The sequence below is a fragment of the Accipiter gentilis genome, chromosome 17, assembly GCF_929443795.1.
Source record: "Accipiter gentilis chromosome 17, bAccGen1.1, whole genome shotgun sequence".
Classification (NCBI taxonomy): Eukaryota; Metazoa; Chordata; class Aves; order Accipitriformes; family Accipitridae; genus Astur; species Astur gentilis.
In genome coordinates this window covers 1,463,219-1,486,875 of record NC_064896.1, presented here as the reverse complement: position 1 = coordinate 1,486,875, position 23,657 = coordinate 1,463,219, and the positions used below count along the sequence as shown (strand labels likewise).

The 23,657-nt window shown below is 39.9% G+C and overlaps 1 protein-coding gene across 4 annotated transcripts in view; it reads left to right on the top strand.

Annotated features, from left to right (window-relative positions):
- The window catches only part of AGO3 (argonaute RISC catalytic component 3), a 42,852-nt gene extending 19,864 nt beyond the window's left edge, over positions 1-22,988 (top strand). For 3 of the 4 annotated variants that reach the window (XM_049819900.1, XM_049819901.1, XM_049819903.1), the window contains 13 exons: positions 1,766-1,853; positions 1,999-2,146; positions 2,459-2,578; positions 3,844-3,966; positions 4,161-4,294; positions 4,756-4,940; positions 5,224-5,383; positions 6,512-6,602; positions 7,452-7,646; positions 8,002-8,136; positions 8,754-8,855; positions 10,541-10,740; positions 11,379-22,988. In XM_049819900.1, the coding sequence (XP_049675857.1) occupies positions 1,766-1,853; positions 1,999-2,146; positions 2,459-2,578; positions 3,844-3,966; positions 4,161-4,294; positions 4,756-4,940; positions 5,224-5,383; positions 6,512-6,602; positions 7,452-7,646; positions 8,002-8,136; positions 8,754-8,855; positions 10,541-10,740; positions 11,379-11,487 (1,790 nt within the window). In that variant the 3' untranslated portion in view covers positions 11,488-22,988. Of the gene's footprint in view, positions 1-1,765; positions 1,854-1,998; positions 2,147-2,458; positions 2,579-3,843; positions 3,967-4,160; positions 4,295-4,755; positions 4,941-5,223; positions 5,384-6,511; positions 6,603-7,451; positions 7,647-8,001; positions 8,137-8,753; positions 8,856-10,540; positions 10,741-11,378 lie in introns of those variants that run through there. The other variant, XM_049819902.1, reaches the window with a different exon arrangement.
- The last annotated feature ends 669 nt before the right edge of the window (positions 22,989-23,657 follow it).

Below are 23,657 nucleotides of genomic sequence, written 5' to 3'. Positions count from 1 at the left end.
CAAGTACCACTTGCTAACTTGCAGCTGAAGGACAAATTCCATTCCAAAGGAATTGCATAAGCTGCTGGTTTGAGTAGTTTCACTCCATATATGCTACTTTGCTTTGTGTTTCCCATATCCTTTTATTCCAGTGTAATTGGCAGACAGAGAAGCCTTGAAAGAGCTCGGGTTTTGAAAGCTTTGCTCTTAAACGCTTGTGTTACTTGATGCAAGATTAGATTATGTTGAAATACTGGACAGCAAAAAAATAAATCTGAGCTATAGTTATAAACTGATGTGTTCATAGAATAGTCATTAGTAAAAAAAAAACTTAAAGGAATTATTTTGTAATAGTTCTAACACACCTCCTTTTTACATCTACCTGTCTGTTTTCATTCTGGAAGACAGCTAACTGGAGAATGAGAAGCTGTCTCTGCTTGATCTGGCATGCCTCAGACACTTTGCTGCCATAGTCAGACAATATTGAAAGGTTACCTTTGCTGTCAATATTTATTTTTACTACTGTAGTATCTGGGAACTCCAGCCAAGATGTGCTCATGTATAGTGAAACAAATCCTGCATTAAAGAATTGGAAGCCTGTGAGCAGCTCTGTGGGAGGGTAGTGCCTTCTGTAGGCTCACAGCAGATTAATGACAAAGCAGTGAACGGGTTCCAGGTATCTGTGTATTCACGACCCTTTTCTGCTTGGCCACAGTGCTTCACAGTTTCTTTTTTTCTATTTTCTTCTAATGCTGTATCAGGGCAGCAGTAGTTTATTTTTGACTATGCCATCCTCTAAGTAATACTGGTGTTAGTGTTGCCATTAGTGTTGTCAGGAATCAATGAAGTACAGTTGATACTTCTTTGGAATGTTGTGTCCCTAGTAAACTAAACATGGTATCTGCTATCTGGTACTTTGGGACCTGATTTGATGTGGGATATTCAGTCTGTGGTCCACAAGCCTCAACGGGACAAGTCATCCAACTGCTTTCTCAAAAGAGAATCTTTTGGGTGAGAAGGCTCTGTTTTCAACTGCCTTCTCTGCCATGGGGCTGGGGAAAGACATAACAGCATGTTGATGCTATGCAGCACTTCTGTGATAAGCCCAGTACTTCAGCAGATGTTGAGTCTGATCTCTCTGTACAGTACAGAGAGTGCATGCACGGTTAATAGAAATAGCCACTGAAAGCCTCTTGAAGCTGCCATTGTTGCTGTCATTATTGTGGATAGAGACTCAAGTCTGCTGAGCCTCTTGTGTGGGCTGGGTGCTTTTAGACGAGACCTTCAGCTGCTCAAAATCTGAAGTTAAACTGGGTCAGTGAAATTAAAGAAAATTACAGGCTGAATGTGGACACAAAGCTAGGGGGAAAAATGAACAATAAGGCAGAAATCTGGCTTTGCCCTTTTAAATTCAATTACATTGGAACTGCTAGTTTTAAGAGGTATGCAGCATTGAGAATGAGAGCAAAACAATATGGTGAAAACAACTGTCTGTGTCTGAGATCAGTCACATGCCTGTTAAATGAAACTGCTACAAGAAATTCAGGTGACAGAACATGAAATATTACACACTATGATTTGTTTTTGAGGATAATAACTGATTAGTCAGAAATTAAATTATAATGAAAGCAAAATGTTTAGAGAATAATAATTTCTTATGTTGTGCTGTTTGATGCTGACCATCAAAGCTGTTGGATTAGAACATGTTCTGTTACAAGAAACCTTGTGTCTCCTGTGCAAATTTTTGTGTAGTTATGACATCAGGGTTTTGGGTACTTCTGTGCAGGTCTAAAGGTAGAAGTGACTCACTGTGGAACGATGAGAAGGAAGTACCGCGTTTGTAACGTAACAAGAAGGCCTGCAAGTCATCAAACGTAAGATGCTTTTTGTCAGAGCATAAAATCTGTGATAGCTTAACGCTGAAGGTCTATCAGGATCTAATATTTGATTAGTTTGGGGGATGTCGATACTTGCCAACTAAGATTTCTGTACATTTTATTAAAATGTATGTCTTCTCAGCTTTCCTTTACAGTTAGAAAATGGTCAGACTGTGGAGAGAACAGTAGCACAGTATTTCAGAGAGAAATACAACCTCCAGCTGAAATATCCTCATCTTCCTTGCCTACAAGTGGGACAAGAACAGAAACACACCTACCTGCCTTTAGAAGTAATGAACTCGTTCTGATAAATCAGCTTGATATGGGTAGACTATATCATTTTGCAAAATGTTAAGAAGTAGTGCACTTTGCAGTACAAGCATGTTTACATATTTACATGTTTGTTATTCTTTTCTTTCACTACTTACCTACATTTTTAAAAGTGCTTTAAAGTTTAGAACTATGAGAAAGTAGTATGCAATTCCTTAAACACATTGAGGGTGTGTTTTGTAGTGATAGCATAGTATTGTGTACATACGGTATGTTGGGATCTGTTTCGAAGTGCTCCTATTGTGTATTGATGCTTCTGATTTTCCTTTAAGGTATGTAACATTGTAGCTGGCCAGCGGTGTATCAAGAAGCTAACGGACAATCAGACATCGACTATGATAAAGGCCACAGCGAGATCTGCTCCAGATAGACAAGAGGAAATAAGCAGATTGGTTAGTTCTTTAATTTCAGTTTGGTGTGATACTACTCGCAGATAACATTAATGCAAAATCTTCTTATGTGACCTGCCTAATCTCTTCATTCCTTCCTTCTAGCCCTTTAATGTAATAGATTAAGTACTTTCTTTAACATGATTTATTTAAAATAGCTTTCAACAATACCATGAGTCCAGCGGTATGGGCTCTTGTGTTATAATCTTTACAATTGCTTCTAAGTAGGTATTGGAAATACTCAGGACAAATAGTTCAGAGTTTTGTTGTATTGGGCTATCAGGGCTTTTAAACAAATTTGTGAAATGGACTTGGTTTTAGTACCCAAATTCATGAGAGTAAGATTTTGTTCTAGGTGCATTTCTATTCCTTGATTCCTGTTGATATTTGAACACCATACTTTTTTTCATTATTATAGGATGCTTATATTTGTAGTGGTGCTAAATACTTTTAAAATCATGAGCTAGGCTCTAAAGACTTGGGTCTTGACCATTGCCCCTTTTTTTTTTTTTTCTGTTAATAGTTTGAAGATAGTAGCATCACTACTTAATTTTAATAGATACTGAAAACAAACTGGAGCAACTTGATTTGTCCAGAATCATACAAGGAATCTGTAACAGAGTAGAAGAATGATTCTAGGTCTCCTAAACCTCAGCCTTGTACTTGAGATGTTTGCTTTCTTTAGTAGACACTACATGTTTTCACCTGATAACACCAGTATCTTTTCTTGGTGCTGAATCCAGACGCCCTAAATGTCATTGTTTTTTCTAACTTAAAAATATTCAAGTTTTATAATATTTCAGTTGAATACTCTTATAAACAGATAGCTCTTATCTGAAACAGTCTGGGTTTTGAGCTGACAAATTAGCCAAAAGTTTTCAATTAAAATAAGTCTCCTCTGGAATATACGGAAGACATGAATGTGCCATAATAAAGTGAATTAATTTGTTTAATCTTGGGTTTGCTTGTCTCTAAAGGAGAAGGCTTTTTGATCTATCCTGTGAGTAAACAAAATGCTTTTGAATGAGCATACTACAAATGAGCACTCGAGTAACTAAGGGAACAAAAAAAATCTCATCCAATGTATTTCATGGTATTAATTGTTTTTGCTGGGGATAGGTTGATAGTGTTGAGCAGTTAAATCTGAGCTTTTTTCAATTACAAGGGGAATTGTTGTATAACACTTCTGCAGCATTCCTGTTAGCCTTTTGCTTGTTATATGAATTATAATGGGATACTCCTGTAACATGGAAAAACTCTTCTTCTAGGTGAGAAGTGCAAATTATGATGCAGATCCGTTTGTTCAAGAGTTCCAGTTCAAGGTCCGTGATGAGATGGCCCATGTGACAGGGCGAGTGCTCCCAGCTCCAATGTTGCAGTATGGAGGACGGGTGAGAGTTTTGCATTGTGTTTCTATTTTGAAGAGTGATTTCCTGTGCACAGTGACTATTTTAAGTCAGTTCAGTTGCATTGTGCAATACAGGGATCAGAGTTTGAATGGTAAACTTCTTTGTTATCCTGAAACTGAAAATAGCATAGGCTTTTTTTTTTTCCAGTCACTTGAGTATCACTTTTGTTTCCACAGAATCGAACAGTGGCAACCCCAAGCCATGGAGTATGGGACATGCGAGGGAAGCAGTTTCACACTGGTGTTGAGATCAAAATGTGGGCTATAGCTTGCTTTGCAACGCAAAGACAATGCAGAGAAGAAATACTGAAGTAAGGCATGTCACGGTTCAGGCTTTGGTCTTTTCTCTTAATGAAGCCATCTTAGTGAAAACATGAATGCAGGACTTCTAATGAGTGTTTTACCTGATTTTAATTATCTAAGATGTTAGGGAGAGAATCCAAGCTGTTTTGCTTCCTTGCTGGAAGCTACAGTCAAAACGCTGTACCTGGGTACACCATGAGGTTTTGGTCCTGTGACATTGCTGCTTTGTATATAGTTCCTTCTAGCATCTTGAATGAAGTACTAAAGGTTTCTAAACTCTTTTTTCCCATTCTGGCCTGCGGTGTTTCAAAGCTGTACAGCCTCCACGTAATGAACATTTTTAAAATGCTGCTTTAAAAGCTATTTGGAATTGTCTTCATTTGAGTAACACAGTTCTTCTGTCTCCTTCTGCTTTGGTGGTTGTGTGCTATTGCTACTGCAAAAATTCAAAAAAGCTTCTCATCTTTAGGGGTTTCACAGACCAGCTGCGCAAGATCTCCAAAGATGCAGGGATGCCGATCCAAGGCCAGCCCTGTTTCTGTAAATACGCCCAGGGTGCAGACAGTGTGGAGCCCATGTTTCGACACCTCAAGAACACCTATTCCGGGCTTCAGCTCATCATTGTCATCCTGCCAGGGAAAACACCAGTGTATGGTAAGGGAATATCTCTGTCTTTTACCTGTTTGGTCAAGTATTGTTCCGAGAAATTTGCTGCCCAGCATAAGTTAGAAAATTCTTCAGGACCATTCTTTAGACATTAGAAACCTATGTTTTGCATCTGAAGATAAAATTAATTGGAAGCAGGTCTGAGTATGCAGATAAGTTGGAAGTTATTTTGCAGAATATGTACGTTTAAATTATTGTGACTTGAGCTAATATCAAAATATAGCCATAATTTCAAATGGACTCAAGTTGTATCCTAATATTTGCTTCTCAGCGGAGGTGAAGCGTGTGGGAGATACACTGTTGGGAATGGCCACACAGTGTGTTCAAGTCAAGAATGTCATTAAAACATCTCCACAGACCCTATCAAATCTGTGCCTGAAGATTAATGTTAAACTAGGAGGAATCAACAACATCCTTGTACCTCATCAACGGTAAGACTCTTCACAGAGACTGATTTGGGTTTTGTTTAACAGACGTGATTACGTTTGCTACTTAGCACCTAGCATTTAAACGTGGCTAAATTTTAAGGTGAAATACTCTTCTGGTAATGGTATGTGATATTTGAGGTAGCCTTAAATTTCTTCTAGCATGGGCTCTGAGCAGTTGTTGGCCCGTGAGTTACGTCTTAAGCCAAGGTTCTTTTCAAATGTTTGATCAGTATCAAAAATTTGAAGAGAAACTGCAGATCTAGAGAGGTTGAAATATTAATATGATCAGAAGTTTTTGTGAATTTAAGAGCATACAATACATCACAGAATGTAACTGTTGGACATACCAATGTGCTGTTAATGAGGGTAGAACAACACTGGAGGCGTCTTCTCTCACTGTAATAGTCTGAGTAATTCAGCTCACACTTCTTCATAGCTAGTCTCTAAGCTCTATTTGAATGTGTGCTCCAATTGCTTTGATGACTTCAGTGAGAAGGTTTGAGAAGTCCAACCCATGTGTGCTCGTTTCTGGATCATTCTGGAGAAGCACAAGTCTCTCAGTCCTGAAGAGCAGAAATTCGGATTGACTCTAACCTTTACTAGAGCATACCTGTTCCTTGAGTGGAAATATGCATAATGCAAGGTAGCAAGCCAGAAAAACTTTTGGAGTGCAAGTCTTAAGAATTCTTTCCTGAGATCTTGGAGTCCAGTGGTGTATGGAAGAATATTTTAAAGGCACGGGGAGACCATCCTGCTCCTTAAATCCTGTAAGCCAGAATAATGTGTGCGCTACTGCATTCAGCCATTTGTTGCAAGGCTAGTGTAATCATCCTGTAGAATGATAGTTTCTGTAAGAAGCCATCTGTACTGTTCACGTGTAGGTCTGTGGCTTTTCTCCACTAGAATCATGCCACAGTTAAATGGCAGTTTATTTTGGAATGACTGCTGTGGTGGTTTTGAAGCTCACATCTTGAGCACAAAGATTTCATTGTTTAGGTTTGGCCAGAGTACCTGATAAGAAGGCTTCTCTGTGCAGCTTAGCTGAAATATAAACAAAACCCCATATTGAGCAATAACCTTGTGCCAACTGTTCATCTACAAGTGTGACTTAGCACTTTTTTCTTTTTGAAGACCTTCTGTGTTCCAGCAGCCAGTGATCTTTTTGGGAGCTGATGTCACTCACCCTCCTGCTGGAGATGGAAAGAAGCCTTCAATAGCTGCTGTAAGTTTTATTAAATTAGCATTGTTTTTTCATCTTAGGTAAATGTTAGAATAGTAAATGCAACTCATGGACTATGTCTATGTCAAATATATTTCAGGGCTTATGCCAGTTCTTTGTACACGTTCCCAATGTTGTTAAAAATCATGTCTTTAAAAGAAAAACACTGCTTGATACTTTAGACTGTTTTCTTAGTTTTTAATTTTTAAATCAAGGTAAAATGGCAGTCATGTTAAATAATATATTTCTGCAAAAATATTCTAAAGGAAATAATGCAGCTTTGATGTTAGTTAATAAAATTAATTACATTTTTCTCCCTTTAAAAATAGAAAAAAGGCCTGGTTTGGCAGGAATGCTTTTGATGCTTCTTACCTTTTGTGTTGGTACAGTCCAGGAGATCAAGGTGGTGGTTGGATGCTTGGTCAGTCCCTTCCTATTTTGTCCCCTTGGTATTTTATTTGGCATTGACTGCAGTTATGGAAACTGTGTCCTTACTTAAAGTAACTAAGGCAAACTGAAGTGTTTCTCTGTGTAAAAGGTGAGAAAACTTCAAAGAAAAAATGGCTGTGTCTGGATTATCGGAATATGCATTAGTGTGCTGTCAACAGCGGGGGAGACCTCAATTCTGCAGATGCATTTCAGGGTGCTTGAAGCGCAAGTTTTATACCTCTTTTCAAAAGGCGTTAAACCTGTACCTACTACAAGTTACAGTTAAAAATGATACTGTGGTGGTTGTTCTAACATAAGCATCTTTTACTTGAAAATTGTTCTTCTTGGCTTTTCTGCTATTTTAATTTTTTGGGGATATAGATTTGATCTTGAAGTCTTTACTCATGTAATCTTCCCCTGAAGGTTGTAGGTAGTATGGATGCTCATCCAAGCCGGTACTGTGCCACAGTGAGAGTTCAGCGACCCCGGCAGGAAATCATCCAAGACCTAGCCTCCATGGTGAGAGAGCTTCTCATCCAGTTCTACAAGTCAACACGGTTCAAGCCCACACGTATCATCTTCTATAGGGACGGGGTCTCTGAAGGACAGTTTCGACAGGTTGGTTCATTTGTGGGTTTCTTGAAGGACTGTGTTGCTACATCGTAACTCCAGTTGTCCTATTTGAATAGCTGTGCTGTTTGAGTTGCCTACATTTGCACCAAGATACCACAAAATAATTGAGACGTTTAAGGAGAGAATTTCTTAAGCATGTTGGGTAAGAAAAGTGGCAACTTCTTAACTGTCTGGGAAGGAGAGGTCTTAGAACTTGGGAAACATTGTATTTCTAAGTACTTCCTAATATTACTAACTGTGTGGCAAAGTTGCACTAAGTGTTAACTACAAACCGTTTATTAGGTATTGCTTGTAGAATACAATGGCAGGAAAACAAACTACTCTGTTCTTGTGCTTGTAGGTTTTGTATTACGAACTGCTAGCCATTAGAGAAGCCTGCATCAGTTTGGAGAAAGATTACCAGCCTGGAATAACCTATATTGTGGTCCAGAAGCGACATCATACACGATTGTTCTGTGCTGACAGAACAGAAAGGGTAATCACTGCCCTCTCTCGTAGTAGCCTTATGTGAAAAGCTTGATGTCAAGCACTTATGCTGCTGGAGAAAATATTAACATGGGCTTCTCTGTCAATCTGATTGTCTTTGCATTCAGGGAAGATGTTGAGTTGATAAGCATAAAATGTGGCCCCAAATTGAAAAATCATTGACCTTGACTATGTTAAAAAAAGTCCATTAGTCTTTGTCAGTGAACTATAGCTAACATTCATGTAACTAACTAGGACCAGGTCTACAGCAATTGTAGTGGAAGAAAATACAACATGATGGAACCCTGAACTTTTCTGTTCTTCTGAGTGAGTCAATCCAAACTCAAGCTGACAGTTCTAAATACAAATGTATGTGCAGCTTTTCTGTCTTTCTGAGATTGACAGTTCTGAAGTGCTGTAGGTGCAATGTTCTGTGTTGAGATGGTAGAGCTATACAGCGCCCTTGTCAAATATCCTAGGTTGCTGTATTGACGCATTCCAAACAGTAACTGAGGCAGTTCATTCACTGAAACCTTGCACGTGTTGAGCAGAAACTTGTATTTTTAATTACAGTTGAGATGTATAAACAGTTCTTAGCTGCACTTTTTAACAAAACCTTTTCTCTAGGTTGGACGAAGTGGCAATATTCCAGCTGGAACAACTGTGGATACGGACATTACACATCCATATGAGTTTGATTTTTACCTCTGTAGCCATGCTGGAATACAGGTATGATTGTTTCTTTGTAAGTAAATGTGAATTTAGAACATGTTATTTTTCTCCCTTTTGTGACAGTTGTGTTTACAGTTTATAGTTATAGTTCACAGTTATTTAATAGGGAAATGTCATTTAGCTCAGTTTTATGAGGTATCACAGTATTGCGGGACTAACTATTATTTGCTTAAGAGGTGGTCTCTGCTACACCTTTAAAACTTGCATTGATGGTAAGTGATGCTTTCCTAAGTTTATATTTTAAAGAGGTCACTTTATTTTGTACCTTTGTTATTTCTGAAAATAAAACTTCTACTTTTATTGTTTATAGCCACAATGAAATTAATGTTGAATCAAGTTTTCAAATGTAAACAGTTTGAAGGACTGAAGGCAATGTTTGATTATTTGCTGACTAAGTGCAGACTAGTGAATTACAGGCTATGGAAATTAAATCCAACAATGTGGTGTTATTGCCAGCAATACAGTGGAGAGCCAACTTAATGCCAAAAATTGTATCAGGATATTGTTTAAAAATGGAAAAAAAATTAACTCTTCAAATTTTTATGTCAGTCTGACCACGTCGTCATAAGTTTTGTTTAGGTTTGGTGGGCATGTTTTCTTTTCAAGTTTTGAATCATTGCCATGCCTTTTATTAAAGAGTTCAAAACTTCTGCTGCTTTTCTCCACTTGGATGTATATCTTCATGCTAGGTCTGGGCAAGCTAGTTTTTGGCCCCTTGGAAAAAAAATAGTATCACTATAAGTTGAAGCAGAAATGCCAGATGTAGTTGCAGGTCATTGTTTTTAATGTAGCAAGCCACAATAAATTGCTACCTTTTTTATACATATATAAATAAATTTTTAAAAAGAGAGACCTCTAGCCTGGTTAAAATACAACTATTGACCTAATTCAGTTACACAATAAGTTTTAACTCTAGTGCCTCACACCTTTTGTGGGGGGAGGCCGGAGGGAAGAGGAGTGTTCACTCCAAAAGAGTGTCTTTCAGAGCAAGTGCAAGTCAATCATTTAATAGAGAACTTTTAAGAGTTCCTAAGAACTGTACTCAGTATTCAGTGCTGATTAATGAGCTATAAGGAAACGTTGGAAGTACTGATGGTGAACGCATGTATCTGGACGGAACCTTGACAGGAGTGACATGTAAAAATTTGATTCAGCATAATGCCAAAGACCAATGCAACTCTTGAACCTGTAGGAAAGATGACATTGTGTAGAAGTAAGGAAGTGTGTGGTTTTGGGTAGAACTCTATAGGTAACTTCTGAAATACTGAGCTGTTTCTAGTGTTCATACTTTAAATTAGGGTGCTGAGGAATTGGAAGGAGTTAAAAGCAGCAGTTATTTCTCTGGGAAATGTTTCTTGGTGAGAAACAGTTTTAATTGAAGGTAGTTAAGAGGTAGTGTAATCATGGTTTAGTCATGTTGGGAACAGGTTTTGATCGTTGGGGCTTATCTAGAAGGCATGTGGGTTTTTTTGCAAGCAAGAATAATTAGAGTAACAAAATCATGTGAATGTTAGACTCCTATTCATCTTTGAACACATTTAGGGCTGACATAAGACTGAATTTTCTTTGGCTGCTGTTATGTAGGAGTTCAGACTAGATAGTCTGGCCCTTTCTGAACTTAAAAATTTGACTTGATTGTATGGAAAAGCCAGATAAGTGAATTCATGTTCCCTTCTTCTTAGGGTACCAGCCGTCCCTCACACTATCATGTTTTGTGGGATGATAACTGTTTTACTGCAGATGAACTTCAGCTGCTGACTTACCAGCTCTGCCACACATATGTGCGCTGTACACGATCGGTTTCTATACCTGCACCAGCGTATTATGCTCATCTGGTAGCATTCAGAGCACGATACCATCTTGTGGACAAAGAACATGACAGGTAAATGAAAATGTGTGCTTAAGGTTTTGTCCCTATTGGTCTTTGCTCCATTGTCGAGCATAAAGCCATCTGACTGTAGATAATTACTGCTCATTTTGCAGTTAATTTTTGTCACCTCTGGGAGTAGTCTTAAGATAATCATTCCTGACAGCTGCTGCTCAGTGTCAGACAGGAGTGGGTTGGTGGATTCTACTGAATAACACTCAGATTAAAAGAATTCAGTTTAGTTTAATAAAGTATTCTGTTATTACTTTGACATGGTCTGAAGGAATCAAGCCATGCATTTAGTTTTTTGCTCTAGAATTAGAGTAGTCATGAATCGAGCAAATGTTAAGTGCCTTCCACTTACCTAACTCTGCTTTGTACGTCAGAAGTATTTTATAACCATCAAGCCATCAATATATTTGTAACAGGCTTATTTTTAGATGAACAAGCTGAGCAGCTAAGGTAAAGAGATTTGTCAAAAGCCTTGAGGTTGCTGGTGAATAGACAAGTAGATTTTTCTCAGTACCCTGATTTTTCTCAGTATTACTATTGCCATGTAGCTCTCCTCAATGTTGAAGAGATGTCACGGTGGCTTTTTGATACAAATTAGTATGATTTACAGCCCTGCTTGTCGTCATCTTGTTTTCTTGCAGTGCTGAAGGAAGCCATGTTTCAGGACAAAGCAATGGGAGAGATCCACAGGCCCTCGCGAAGGCTGTACAAATTCACCAAGACACCTTACGCACGATGTACTTCGCTTAAGTCAATAAAATGGGAGCATACTCACTGAAAGGAAGAACTGAAAAATTAAGCCACATACAATGTATGTTTTCAGTGGGGTTGGTTTATGGGGTGTGCCTCCGATCATGCTGAAGTTGACACTGTGCAGGGGCGAGAGGCTAACCCTTAAATTGACACAAGGAAGATTGTTTACTTCATCGAGGAACACAGCACTATTATGCAATACGAAACCAGCCAACCGCTTTTTTGGCGCAGAAGCACCGCCATCTTTTTTTTTTTAATTTCTCGTAGTTTAACCCTCTTATGCCTTTACCTCAAGTTGCTCGGCAGCACAACTATCTTTGCAAAAAAAAAAAAAAAAAAATTTAAAAATTGATGGTGTAATTTCAAAAAAAAAAAGCAAACCACCTTTATAGGAACAATCACAATGATTGTTTGGGGAGGCAAGTGTGCAAAAAAAAAAAAATTTAAGTTTTTTACCCCACTGCATTGAGGAATCTTTCTCTCAATATTGCCATCAAGCATTCGAATGTGAACATATCCAAGTACATTTGAATGTACAGCACTAGCTAGAAAAAATTGAGGAAGGGGAAGATGTTTTGCACACTAATCCAATAATTTGAACATAATTTAGCCAACTGCTGCCTTTGTGTCTTTCTTCACAGCTTTGGAGTTCTCAGCTCCAATAGTTCCCTTTTTAAAAGCAAAGAAGCTAGTGGTATTACATGCAGGCAGTAGTGATCCAAACTCTTCTTGCTCCCTGGTGAATTTACTAAAGCTGCTGTTTTACCTAGTCCAAAAGTTTCAATTATTTTCTATCTGGCAAGTCAAATATGTTGAAGCTTCACATGAGATCAGATGTCCCAAGTTTTATGGGATTACATATAGTAAACACCAGAACTGAAACTTTAGAGCTAAGGTCTTTCTGGAAAAAAGAAAAATGCTAGTTTACTTGCTGCCTCTCACACCTTAATGTGATTTCATATGTATGTGTTTTTTGAAGTTTAGCTTCCTTTTGTTTCTTTTATATTTATTAGAGTAATAATAATGCTTTAATTTAATTATTACAGAACATATGGTCAACATCAACTTTTATTTTTTAGAAATGTAACCACGTTTATTTTTTAAAAACTGACAACTTGTTTTGCTATCTTTTAGTGCAATAAGCGTTCTAAAGAAAAACTGTGTCCATTGAGCTGTACTAAAGCAGTGTTTGTACCACTAACTGTGGAAGAATGGACACCTCCATGATTTTAAAAGGACAAAGTAAAAGCCTTAATTTTGAAAGGAAAGTTTTATAGTCAGAAGGAATCTTGAATTTTCCTTTTTTAAATCAAAAAATAGCAAAAATGCTTCTAGAATTCTGCAAGCTTTACTTGTCACTGCAGTGTTTTGATTTAACAAAGGAATTGGCCATATTTTTGGCTTTGAAATGTGGAGGATATTTGAATTAAATGGAAGGGGTTTTTTATTAAGATCTAAGTTTTTACATGCTTAGTTAAATCTATTTGACATCAGTAAAATGTCTGGAATTAAAAGTTTTTAGGCTTTTTTCCTCTTTGATAATGACTTTCCTTTTAAAATTAAGTTATTGGTAACTTCATTTCACTTTGCAAATAAAGAGGGCTGGGATAGTTCTAACATGTTAAATCACTGAAATGTGAAACAAATTAATGGGACTCTTTCATTCCACTTTAAAGGTAAGACAATATTTAAGATGTCAGAGACGAGCATTTATTCAATGAGGGGACTGGGGAGTTTTGCACTTTGTAAACTCGTGAACTGCATTTTTGACTGTTTTTATTTGCACTGGTTCATAGTATATATACTGCAGATCGTTTGTATGGGCATTGCTGTTATCCCAGCCCTTCTGAACTCCACCTGCTCTCCACATGAAAACCAGTGGGTTGATATAAGTAGCTTATCTCCTGTCATTCTCATGAAATCCGCTGTTTGCCAATATACTGTATTTTGAGCCTAAAATCTGAGCCCGTTTTGCTTCAACAGACGTGAATCTCCCCCATTTTTTCTGCCAGAAAACAAAGTACTGTATTTTGTGCATTTGTATATTGTATTGAAATGCATGTAGTGCTGTTCACAACACTGTCTCAAAGAGCTTTACTAAACCGTTAGTGTATATACATACTTTATCTCCCAATATCAAGGAAGATAATGTAAAAAGACTTAACTTTGCAAAGTTAAAATTGCACTGGAAATAGTCGTGACGGTGGGCAGTTGGCTAGTGGCTTGGGGGTCCCCGGAGAGGAGGTGGGAGGGTGATGGAGGGAGACTCAGCAGACCCTGACGTGTCTGAGAGTCGCTGGGGTCCTGGGAGCCGCACGCCTTCGCCAGCTGCACCCGCGGAGCCGGGACTGGCCCAGCCGCGCTCCTTGACTTCTTAATGCACTTACCTTTCAGCGCCTTCAGATAAACCTGCTGCAGGGAGGTCGGTGTAACGAAATAATTTGAGCAAGATGGTTTCCGAATAAGTCTCTCAAATGTTTTTCTTCGTCTGTGACCTGACAGTTTTCTCTTAGAAGCATGCTAGCTAGCAGTTCCGTTTATAAAAGGTTCAGGTTAGGCTTTTTACAGAAAATTGTTTTAAAACAGAGAATTTTTAAAAAAAAACACCTATTTTACAAAGACTTGTGGATTTCTGGCATTTTGATGAAAATTCCTTTTTAAAAAGTCTTTTAATGCTCCTTTCAAAGACGCTGTATGCTTCTCATCCTGCCTGCGCTCAGTGACTATGATTTGAGAAGCTTTCTTGCTTGCTACTTTCACCAAAAAAAAAAATTAAAAGAAACTTAATTGGGAAAGTGAGTTAAATTACTTGTCGAGCTAGCATTTTACCTGGTTTTCATGTGAAGAGTATTTGGATGTTTTAATCTCTATTCTTGGTTTTGCAAATATCTACGTAAAGTGCCGATACTTATTTGTATTACGATATCAAGTTACTGGCGTTGTGAGGGCCACACATTTATGATGCTGTAGCTGCTATATTTATTTAAATGGAGATGGACAATTACTGCACTAAGGAATGAGGAGATAAGCAAGGAATCAAGGTTAGTTAGATATCTTGTTTTTTTCAAAAGAGAATTAATGGTGTGAAATATCAAGTGTAACAAAGGGTGCTGTCATTTTAACTGAGATTAAATAGCCAGATATTCCTCCTTTGTTTAAAAACATATATATTTTGATGTTTGCAGTTTGGGGGTGGGGGGTCGGGATAAATGGTACCTCATCTGTGGTGGCAGTTTCCAGTATATTTTCAGAGTATATGGATTTCTTTTATTTTTGTACCTGCTCTCCTTTGAAAAGAAAAAAAAAAATCTCAAATTTTATGTGCTGTTTGGGGAAATCTTGAGTGGCATACCAGATCCCCCTCTCTTGCTGGGAGCTGTCTGTATATAGTCCAAAGAGGGACATGGGCAAAGGCTGACAGTTCTACTTTGCAGACATACTGGCCTCGTTTTTATGCCTATCTAGAAAACCGGTTCCCGTCTCCTAAGACACTGTACCAGTTTAACTGCACCAAGACCTCACTTGTACTTAACAAGTGCCACTAATTGCTTCCGTGGTGGGAGCACGCACAAGGGCCCCCGGGCTGGACTGGGGAAGGAGCAGCCTTAGGGTATCGGCCGTACAGACCTGCAGCTGCAGCGCTGGTGCTGTGCCAACAGCGGGAACCGCTCCCCGGGGCTGGCGGCAGTGCTTCTCGTAACTTTTTTCTAGCAGAAAGCCTTGCCGAAACCTGCGATCTGGTGACTAGTAGATCCAGATTTGGAGACAAGTAGAGCGTTTTGTAGTTGAGGCGTTCAACTCGCAACATCTGCTAACAGAACGACTGACTCCACTGTAAGTAGCTTTTTTCCTTTGTAGGGCACTTCAGCTGTGGCCATTTTACTCAGGATTGCTGTGTTAACTGTTCAGTGTGTAATCTGGTTAAACGCATCCAAAAGTTATTTTTGTAGGGTTCATTCTGGCATCCTTTTGGAAGTTTGTTTGGCCACAGAAATGGTTTTCAGGAGTAAAATGGGTTTCTGGAAGTTGTCAGTCAAATTATTTCAAGACGCTATTGGTCCTAAACTGTTTTCACTTTTTCGTGTGCAAATTTTTGTCCTATAAAATGCTCAACATAAGATACCAGATAGTCATCTTCTGTACAAATTCCAGCTATGAATACTAGTTTTCTACTAGTCTTGAAGTCCGCTCTGGTGAAATTCCAAGCTCAGCCTACACTTAAAAAAGCTTGAGGCCTTTTTTTAATACTTTCTTCATATCTTGTCCTCTTTTGGTATTTTCCCCGTTTTGTGAACTGAGGGTTTAGAACCTTACTCGAAGCACTTTTATAACCAAGGAATCAAAAGCTCAGATTATGTACATTGAAACTAAATTCAGTTTTTGGAGATCGTGATTTCTAAATGGCCATCTTAGTCTCTGGTCACGCCAGGCAGATACTCTGTCCCTTTCAGTGCTGTGGAGTTTTGTGGCTGCTACTGGCAGGTTGATTGCATCTAGTGAAAAAATCCGTAGGGATGTCAAAGGGAAAGATTGCTGTCTGTCTTTTTTACCCAAAGATGGTACTTTAGATTGATACTGGGTGTTAGGATATCATTTCTGTTTCGGCACGTGTTTAAATAAAACCTCACTTTAGCCAGTTCACTCATCGTTTTTTTGTAAACCTGAAAAGATAATGGTTAGAGCTTGAGCTAATTGATGCTTTCTGCTAGTAGAAGATTTTGTACTTTCTGTAGTTGAGGTATGAACGAGATGGGTACAGGATGCTACATTTTACCTCCCTAGCAGAGTCTCAAGAATCCCGATCCCTATAACACTAAAACAAAACCAAATTGTTGTCCCTGAGTAGGCAAAGGTGCATATGGAGGGGAAGGAATTGCAAGGGAGAGGCTTGCAAAGGAAAATACCGAAGCATCAGTTTTATAGAAACAAGCGTGTCGATGGAGAGACTCCATCCACTTTCCATCCCACGTGCCCTGGCCTTTTCAAATCTTGTCTGAGGTACCCCCTCACCTAACACGGGTAGTTAACATAGGGTCCTTTTAAAACAAATCAGTTCCACTGTTTAAAACTTGGAGTGATTTTATTTTTTTTAAGCAAGACAGTCCTCAGAAAGTGCCTTTTTAGAAGATGGTGCTGTAGATTTTTATTTTCCAGTTGTACATGGCTGAAAATTTAAGATAAATTATTGAAAATGCCAAGTGTTTGATGGTATCTTTCAGGTACTTTCAAGCATCAGCTTCTCTGAGTCAGGACCAAGAATAACCAGGAAGGTGTTTTCATTCGGAGGGAGAGGCATTGAGGAGCGATCACCAAATTCAGCTGGCAGGCTAGAATCGGTTTTGATTTAGTCAATGCAATTTACCTCTTCACATTGAGGGGGTGGGGGGTGGGGGTGGGGGGTGTAGAAGAGACAGCATGGGACTCTTGGGGCGATATAGTTAGTGCTGAAAGGGAATCCATAGCTATTGAAGGATGTCGTCTCTTAGATGTAGCAGGCTCCCAAAAATGAAGTAGACAAACTGAAAGCTGTCTGAAGACTTACGAGATGGTCAGTCCTGCTGTGAGCAGACCTCACGTGGCTTATGTGTTTAAAGGAGTGATGTGCATGTATCAGTGGGACTTGTAATTCCTAGCTGGGAGTTTTGATACTCTGGATGGGGAGCAGCTTGGTGGGGTGGGGGATGCTGCCCCACTCAGATGGTTGAAGAGGGTGTGGGTCCATAGTGAGTTTGGTGAGCATTCCTCCGGTCAGGAAAAGCTGTAGACTAGACTATTAAACACTGCACCTCAGTAACCTTGTAATGCTGCATAAAGTAATAATAATAGCAAAGTTCTGCTTTGATTACACTGTAATGTGCTTGCACATGCCTGCAAAAAATACACTTAACTTTCATTTTTGTAATGGTCTTAATAGCAGTTATCAGACTTTTTTTCTGTTATGACGAACCTTGTCCTTTATTGTGGTGTTTCCATATATTTATTGGTAATCTGTGTGCAGCTCATAGGTCTGTGTGTCTGGTCCGTATGTTGCTTTTGACGCTTATTTTTAGGTGGGAGAAGTTTTTGAATGTTCTGTTTTTCTTCTCCAAAGTCAGCTTAACTAGTCGTGTTTGAGAGGAGACTGAATGAAACAGCTTGATAGACAGACTACTTTAATTGGTACCTTATTTCTTTTAAAAATAAAATTACTTTGTGTTCGTTTTATTACTGTTCATACTGTATTGGGCATTTAAGATGTAGAATAACTTGATGTCAGTCAGGATATTTTTGAGTGTCAGGAGCTTAAGCGCAAAACTCCCACTTTAATTGCAAGTGGTATCTTTGCAGTAATATGTTCGTGTCTGGACTTTTTCTAGGAATAAGCAGAGCTTTTTGACATCTGTTAATTTGGACACGATCAACAAAATATTTAGGGTCCAAAGTCCCAGCGTGGGGCAGTGACCCTTGTTTGGAGTTGCCCACACCTCTTTGTTGAAAGGGATGCTGTCAGATGAATGCGCAGTATAGCACTCCCGCTTATGCTACCCACAGAGACTATGAATCAAGTACCTTTTTGCTGTGTAGATTTCTTCTGATTCAACTTAGAGAAATTAACTGATGTTTCTTGTAGTTTGTTACCAACTTTGTCTTATTACAGCACCCAATGCCACTTTGTTGGTATTTAAGCTTGCAATGATGATAAATTATTTTATATTCCAAATTTCTTAACGTTGTTAGGCTAGGATTTAGAAAGCATTTTTTCAGTCTAAATTCTGAGCCAAAACTGTTGTCTTCTATCCCTTTTAGTAGTAGGCGTTTTTATCTTTTAGACTAAAACGGGCCAAAAATCTTGCACCATCAGCTTGTTTGCAGCAATACTCTCCATCTCTTCCCTTGCCTATCAACCAGTTTATTTTCTATCTACATTTAGCTAATACTGAAGCTGTTGAAATTTAGAAGGAAGTTGCTGCCTCTTCTTTCTATCAAAAGAAATGAAATGGATTTGCATCTGATGATGCAGGTTTGTGTTGGGCACAGATCTCTTCCTAGAAGTCTTGCCTTGGTGATGATGAACTGTAGCACACATGGGTTTAATTACAGTAGAAATGTTCTGTATGTTTCTGTTGCATTCATTGGAGGGTGCATGATGTTTTAAAGTATCCAGTTTAAATACAAGCTAACAAAATGCTGAAGATGTAGACACTATTAAAATACTTCAAATTTAAAAAAAAAAAAAAAAAAAACCAAACAAAAAACCAAACAACAAACAATACCAAAAAAACCCAACAACCTAGTGCACATGGATAGTTTTAATTCATCCTCCTTCCTGGCAAAGTTTGAGACTGAGGATTTGCTGTAATTGATGCTACTCGTAGTAAATCATGCTGGGATTAATCCTAAAACTGAACTGACTCAGCTATATGTTTTATGAAGAGGAGAAGTGGTAGTGGTGACTGTGCTATTAAGCCAACAGAAAGCTCTAAAAAATGCAAGGAGGAAACTTGTCTTCATATTGAAAAAACTGAATATACTGAAAAAAAACTCATGCTGCTAGAGCCTTGTGAACCTGTATATTTGCATCCACAGTTTACCCAAAAAGACCCCACATGACTACTTCAAAAACTAACACATGAGGGGAAAAGCAATTTCCCGTATTTTTTTAAGAGTGCCTGTTCACCTCCTAAAAGGACTGTGCTGAGATGCAGGTGGGTGGCAGTGCCTGTAACAGCTGTATAGTTAAATCAAACTGTGTTTTGTATCTAAACGTTGAAGCTACCTTACTTGGTCGAAACGGATAAAAGTTCCAGTAGATCGGTGCTATTAGAAACAATGGAGCCAAGGGGTTTTGTGAGCAATATCTGACCCCTCCATATAACATAGATGCTCTGATAGATTTCTGGTTGCAGTTTTCACGCAGTTCACACTGAAGTGTGCCTGCCTACCAAGAAAAACAGCAGCAGGCAGTTGTAGAGTTTATTTTGCTGTAGCACTACAGTTGCTCTGCTCTTTCTCAGCTCTTGCCTACCTCCCTGTTCCCTTACGCAGGATCGCTCTCCCTCCGCTGCCTATATAGAGTTAGCTGCGTTGAGGATGCTGTAACCGTGTGGAAGGTGAATCGGCTGTGGATGTGGGGGGCGGTGGTAGTGTGATGGTGATGAAAGCAACTGCCTGTAGAAATAAAGGACTGGATAGGAGTTGGGTGGATGTCAGGTAAGCTGTGGTCAGCTCAAGCCCTTCAGGGAGATTGATGGGAACATCAAACATTAGCTTAGGTGTCCTGAACGGTTTGTGTCAGACTTGAACTCGCTGAGAGCAAGCATGTGCCTTTTTCTGATCAAGAACAGAGGTGGAAAAACTTGGGTTTGCATTGGTAGGATGGTTAGTATTTTTCTTGAACTGTTTTTAAAGCTTGAAGTCCTTGGTCAGAATGGAGTTGGTTTTGCGTTGAATTACTTAATCGAAGTGAGCCCTGAATTATTTGTGAATTAGAACTACCCAGAGAGGAGAAGCTTTTAAAATAAGTGGTTTCTGGAAAGTAATGTCATCAAATAAACATAATTCCTGGTAGACTTGCAATTTTTAAAATAAAATTTAACCTTGATATGTTTCTCTATCTAATGAGAATCATTAATTCTGCCTTTATTTGAATGTTGCCTGTCCAGTAATGTCTTCACTCTTTACTGTGCTCCTGCAGCTTTCCATACACTCCAGTGCTTCTTCCCCCCACCCCCGTTTGGTGGCTGTAAGGACATGAAGAATGTTGTCCAGTGAATGTCAGGGAGCAGTGCAGAGGTCTGATTAAGTGGGAACATGGAGGTGAAAATTAAACATCACAGATAATTCTTCAAGAACCAGTTTGCCAGCAGCTGAGGGTAGTGATGTCTGCGTAGAAAATCGTATGGTCTCTTGGGTATGGAAAGAGTTAGCAAAGTGGTACGAGGGGAGAAAAGACTCCCCCATCCTCTGGTATCGAGGTACTAGTAGAGGGAAGGCTGTTGTAGACTGTGTGCTGCGCAGAAGTAGGCACCTGTGTCCTTAGATGCTGCTTTGGGCTTAAAGCTGCTAAAAAGGCAGATCTTCAGACCAAAATGGAAGAGCTTTTCAAATAGGTTATATTTTATGCAGTTTTGAGATATTGATGAGTTATCCAGCCAGGAACTCTGGTATCAACGCTGGGTCTGAAATGGGTTCCCTCTCTGACCTCGGGTAAACGATTCTGCCTCATTTTTCACCCTATCTAGAAAATGTTCATAATGATTCACATCGCCTTACGAGAGCTAGCTATTAGCTGTTCTGAGGATGAATCATGTTGTGGAAGTGCTGACTTCTTGATACAAACCTGTGCACCTTCTTGCAAGTTTGCATCTGCAATTCATACGGTTCTGTTTGGAGTCCGTCTTGGACGTGAGCCTGTGCTCTTTACTTCTCATCGCAGCTCTGCCCGAGGAAGGCCATTGGGATTAGTCCCATGATGTTTACCTACCTGTTGCTTTCTTTTAAGGTAATCCAGTTGTTGTAAAACAGACTGTCAGAGGGCAAGTTTATTTAAATGAAGGGGTTTTTTCATTGCAGAGAATTATATAGGTCTTTCAAACACATTTGGCAGTTGGAAAATTAATACCTACTGTAATACTATCTAGCAACACAGAAAAGTATGACTATATGTTGAGTTTAGGGCTATGCTAGCCCATAAATCACAGGTCCACAACCCACTTAAGTACAGGTGTGCAAAAATTAGCTATTAAAATAGTTGCTAATAAACTTTCATTATGCTTACACTTGCAGATCTCTTGAATATATTCAAAACCAGTTTCTTTGATAGAAAATCCATGTCTTGCCGGTTAGTGTTCACTCAGACATAATAGCAGAGTAATACCCGCTGGAGCAATGCTAGATTTAAAGGACCTTTTGAAGTTTTTGAACCTGATGGTGTGCCAGCAAAGTGGAAACTTGAGTAGTGCTCTTTAGCTGGTGAGGAAAATTGAATGCCAAAAAACCTCAGTGAGAGGAAGACTGCTAGAGATGAAGTTTTGTCTTCTGACTTCTGGCACCTTTGCAGTGAAGAATGGCTTCTTTTGGGTACTCGGTTTTGTACATCACTTTCCTCCTGTGGCTATAGTTTTTAGTTTTCTTTGGACTTGGATTTCTATTCTTCAGCAAAATGTTCTAATTTCTGCAGTTTTCAGTGTTGAATCTAGCCTTGAGACAACTTAATGTTGTTTTCCTGTAGGAAAAACCTGCTTCTAGAACGTTGCATTTTGTGTCTGTTTTGCAGGCAGTTTTGAAAAGCTAACCTCAGCACAGCAATAGAGTTGGCAGAACGAGGTTTTGATCTCAAATGTTGATTTTTACAGGCTCGTTGCCCAGCCCCTACTGCCATGACCAGTGACACTGGTGTTACAGATCCTGCGTTTCACAGGTTAGGAGACGCGCTTTGGGCTCACAGGGTACAGATCCTCCTGTCTGTTATGTTCTTGTTTCTTCCCTTGGTCTAAGCAGTTAAGCTTCCCCAGGTCACCTATTGGTGGATAAATAGTGTTGTTGCTTGTCGTGGGGAAAAACTAGGCTGTTTACGTGGCCTGGAGATGTCTGATCATAGATAAGAACATTGTCTATCAGCCGGTTATTACTTTAAAGCTTTTACGGTAATTGGTAGCATTCGGTTATGAGCCAATATGGGTATTAAAGTATCTTCAGGAGAAGGTGGCTCACGTGGCATAGTGTGTGCCATAAACATTGCTAGTGATCCGAGCTGTATTTGTTTAGGAGACCGCTGGAAGCAATGTTGTGCATATAAATTTTGCGTATTTAATACCATATGTTTAAATTAAAAAAAATAAAATTGTGCTGTTTGGGATTTCTTTTCAGAATAAAATTCTAATAAACCAGTCCGGTGGATTGAGATTCCCTTCCATGTGTATGTCTTGCTCTTTCTCTTATGCTGGTAACTGCTCCCCTCTCGTTTTGGTGTTACCATTGCTTGAGCAGGAACTTGAATGTGTTCCCACCGTGAAGGTACTGGGGGTTCTCAAAGCAAAAGGGAATTGTTTCAAGAATAAAGTAGAGCTGTGACTTGAGACGTTGCACAAATAGATTGTAGATGGATGGCAAACAAACTGGTAAAAAGCCTTTATTTTTACTTAACCATCTTGACCATGTGTGCCTATTTGTATTGCGGATGTGGGCTGCAACCATGTGGGGTGGGAGGGAAACCATGTGTCGGTGTGTTTTGAGGTGTACTTGCTAAGCAGAAGCGGTGTCTCTGCCCGTTCTCCCTTTCCAGACAAATTGTTCTTGCCAAAATTTTCTACCTGTTGCAAGAGTTGCTTTCTTTCCAGCACAGTAAAATGTCAACTTCTTTCACTGTTCCTTCCCTCTCGTAGGCATCTGTAACCTCTGTACGACTGTGTATAGTACACACAACAGTCATCAGATCTCTACTGGCTTTAGATACCATCAAGCTGGATGTATTGTAAACGAACCGTATTCATTTGAAAAATAAATTTTTTTGAAATGCATATGTGATGCTTTTTTTTTTTTTTTGTAATGCTTGCATCATTTTAACTTAGTCCCGCTCCCGCAGGAGTGGATGGAGATGGAGGTGTTGATCTGAGCCGTGGTGGCATCTGGGGAGGGATGTACCAGGCAGGGATGGCTCCCGCACCTTTACCAGGGAACGATTTCGGCCTTTTCCCTTCGCTCCACCCGCTTGGCTTGATTCCTTTTTTTTTTTTTTTTTGAGATTTTTAGTAATGCCACCACCACCAACCGACTTTGCTGTCGCTCTGCGCCAGCCTGCGCTCTCCCCTGTGATAAGGAGACAAGCCGGCTCGGTCACCCACCCGTGGGGGTGTCGACGGGGGGGGGGGGGGGGGGGTCGAGTTGGGGGGGGTCGGGGGGGGGGGGTGCAGCGGGAGGGAGAGCCCCGCCCCGCCCCCCCCCCCCCCCCCCCCCCCGCCGCCTCGCAACGGGCCTGCGCGTGCCTGGCAACCGGCCCGGCGGTGGGAACGGTCCCGAGGCGGTGAGGGAACGGGACCGGGAGGGAGCGGGACCGGGACCCGGTCGGGGAGGGTCTGTGCCCCGAGGGAGGAGCTGGGACACCCCGCTCGGGGCTGCCTGCGCCCGGCCAGGGGGGTGAGGGCCGCTCCGAGCCGGGGGCTGAGCCCCTTCCCTGTGAGCGTACGTCC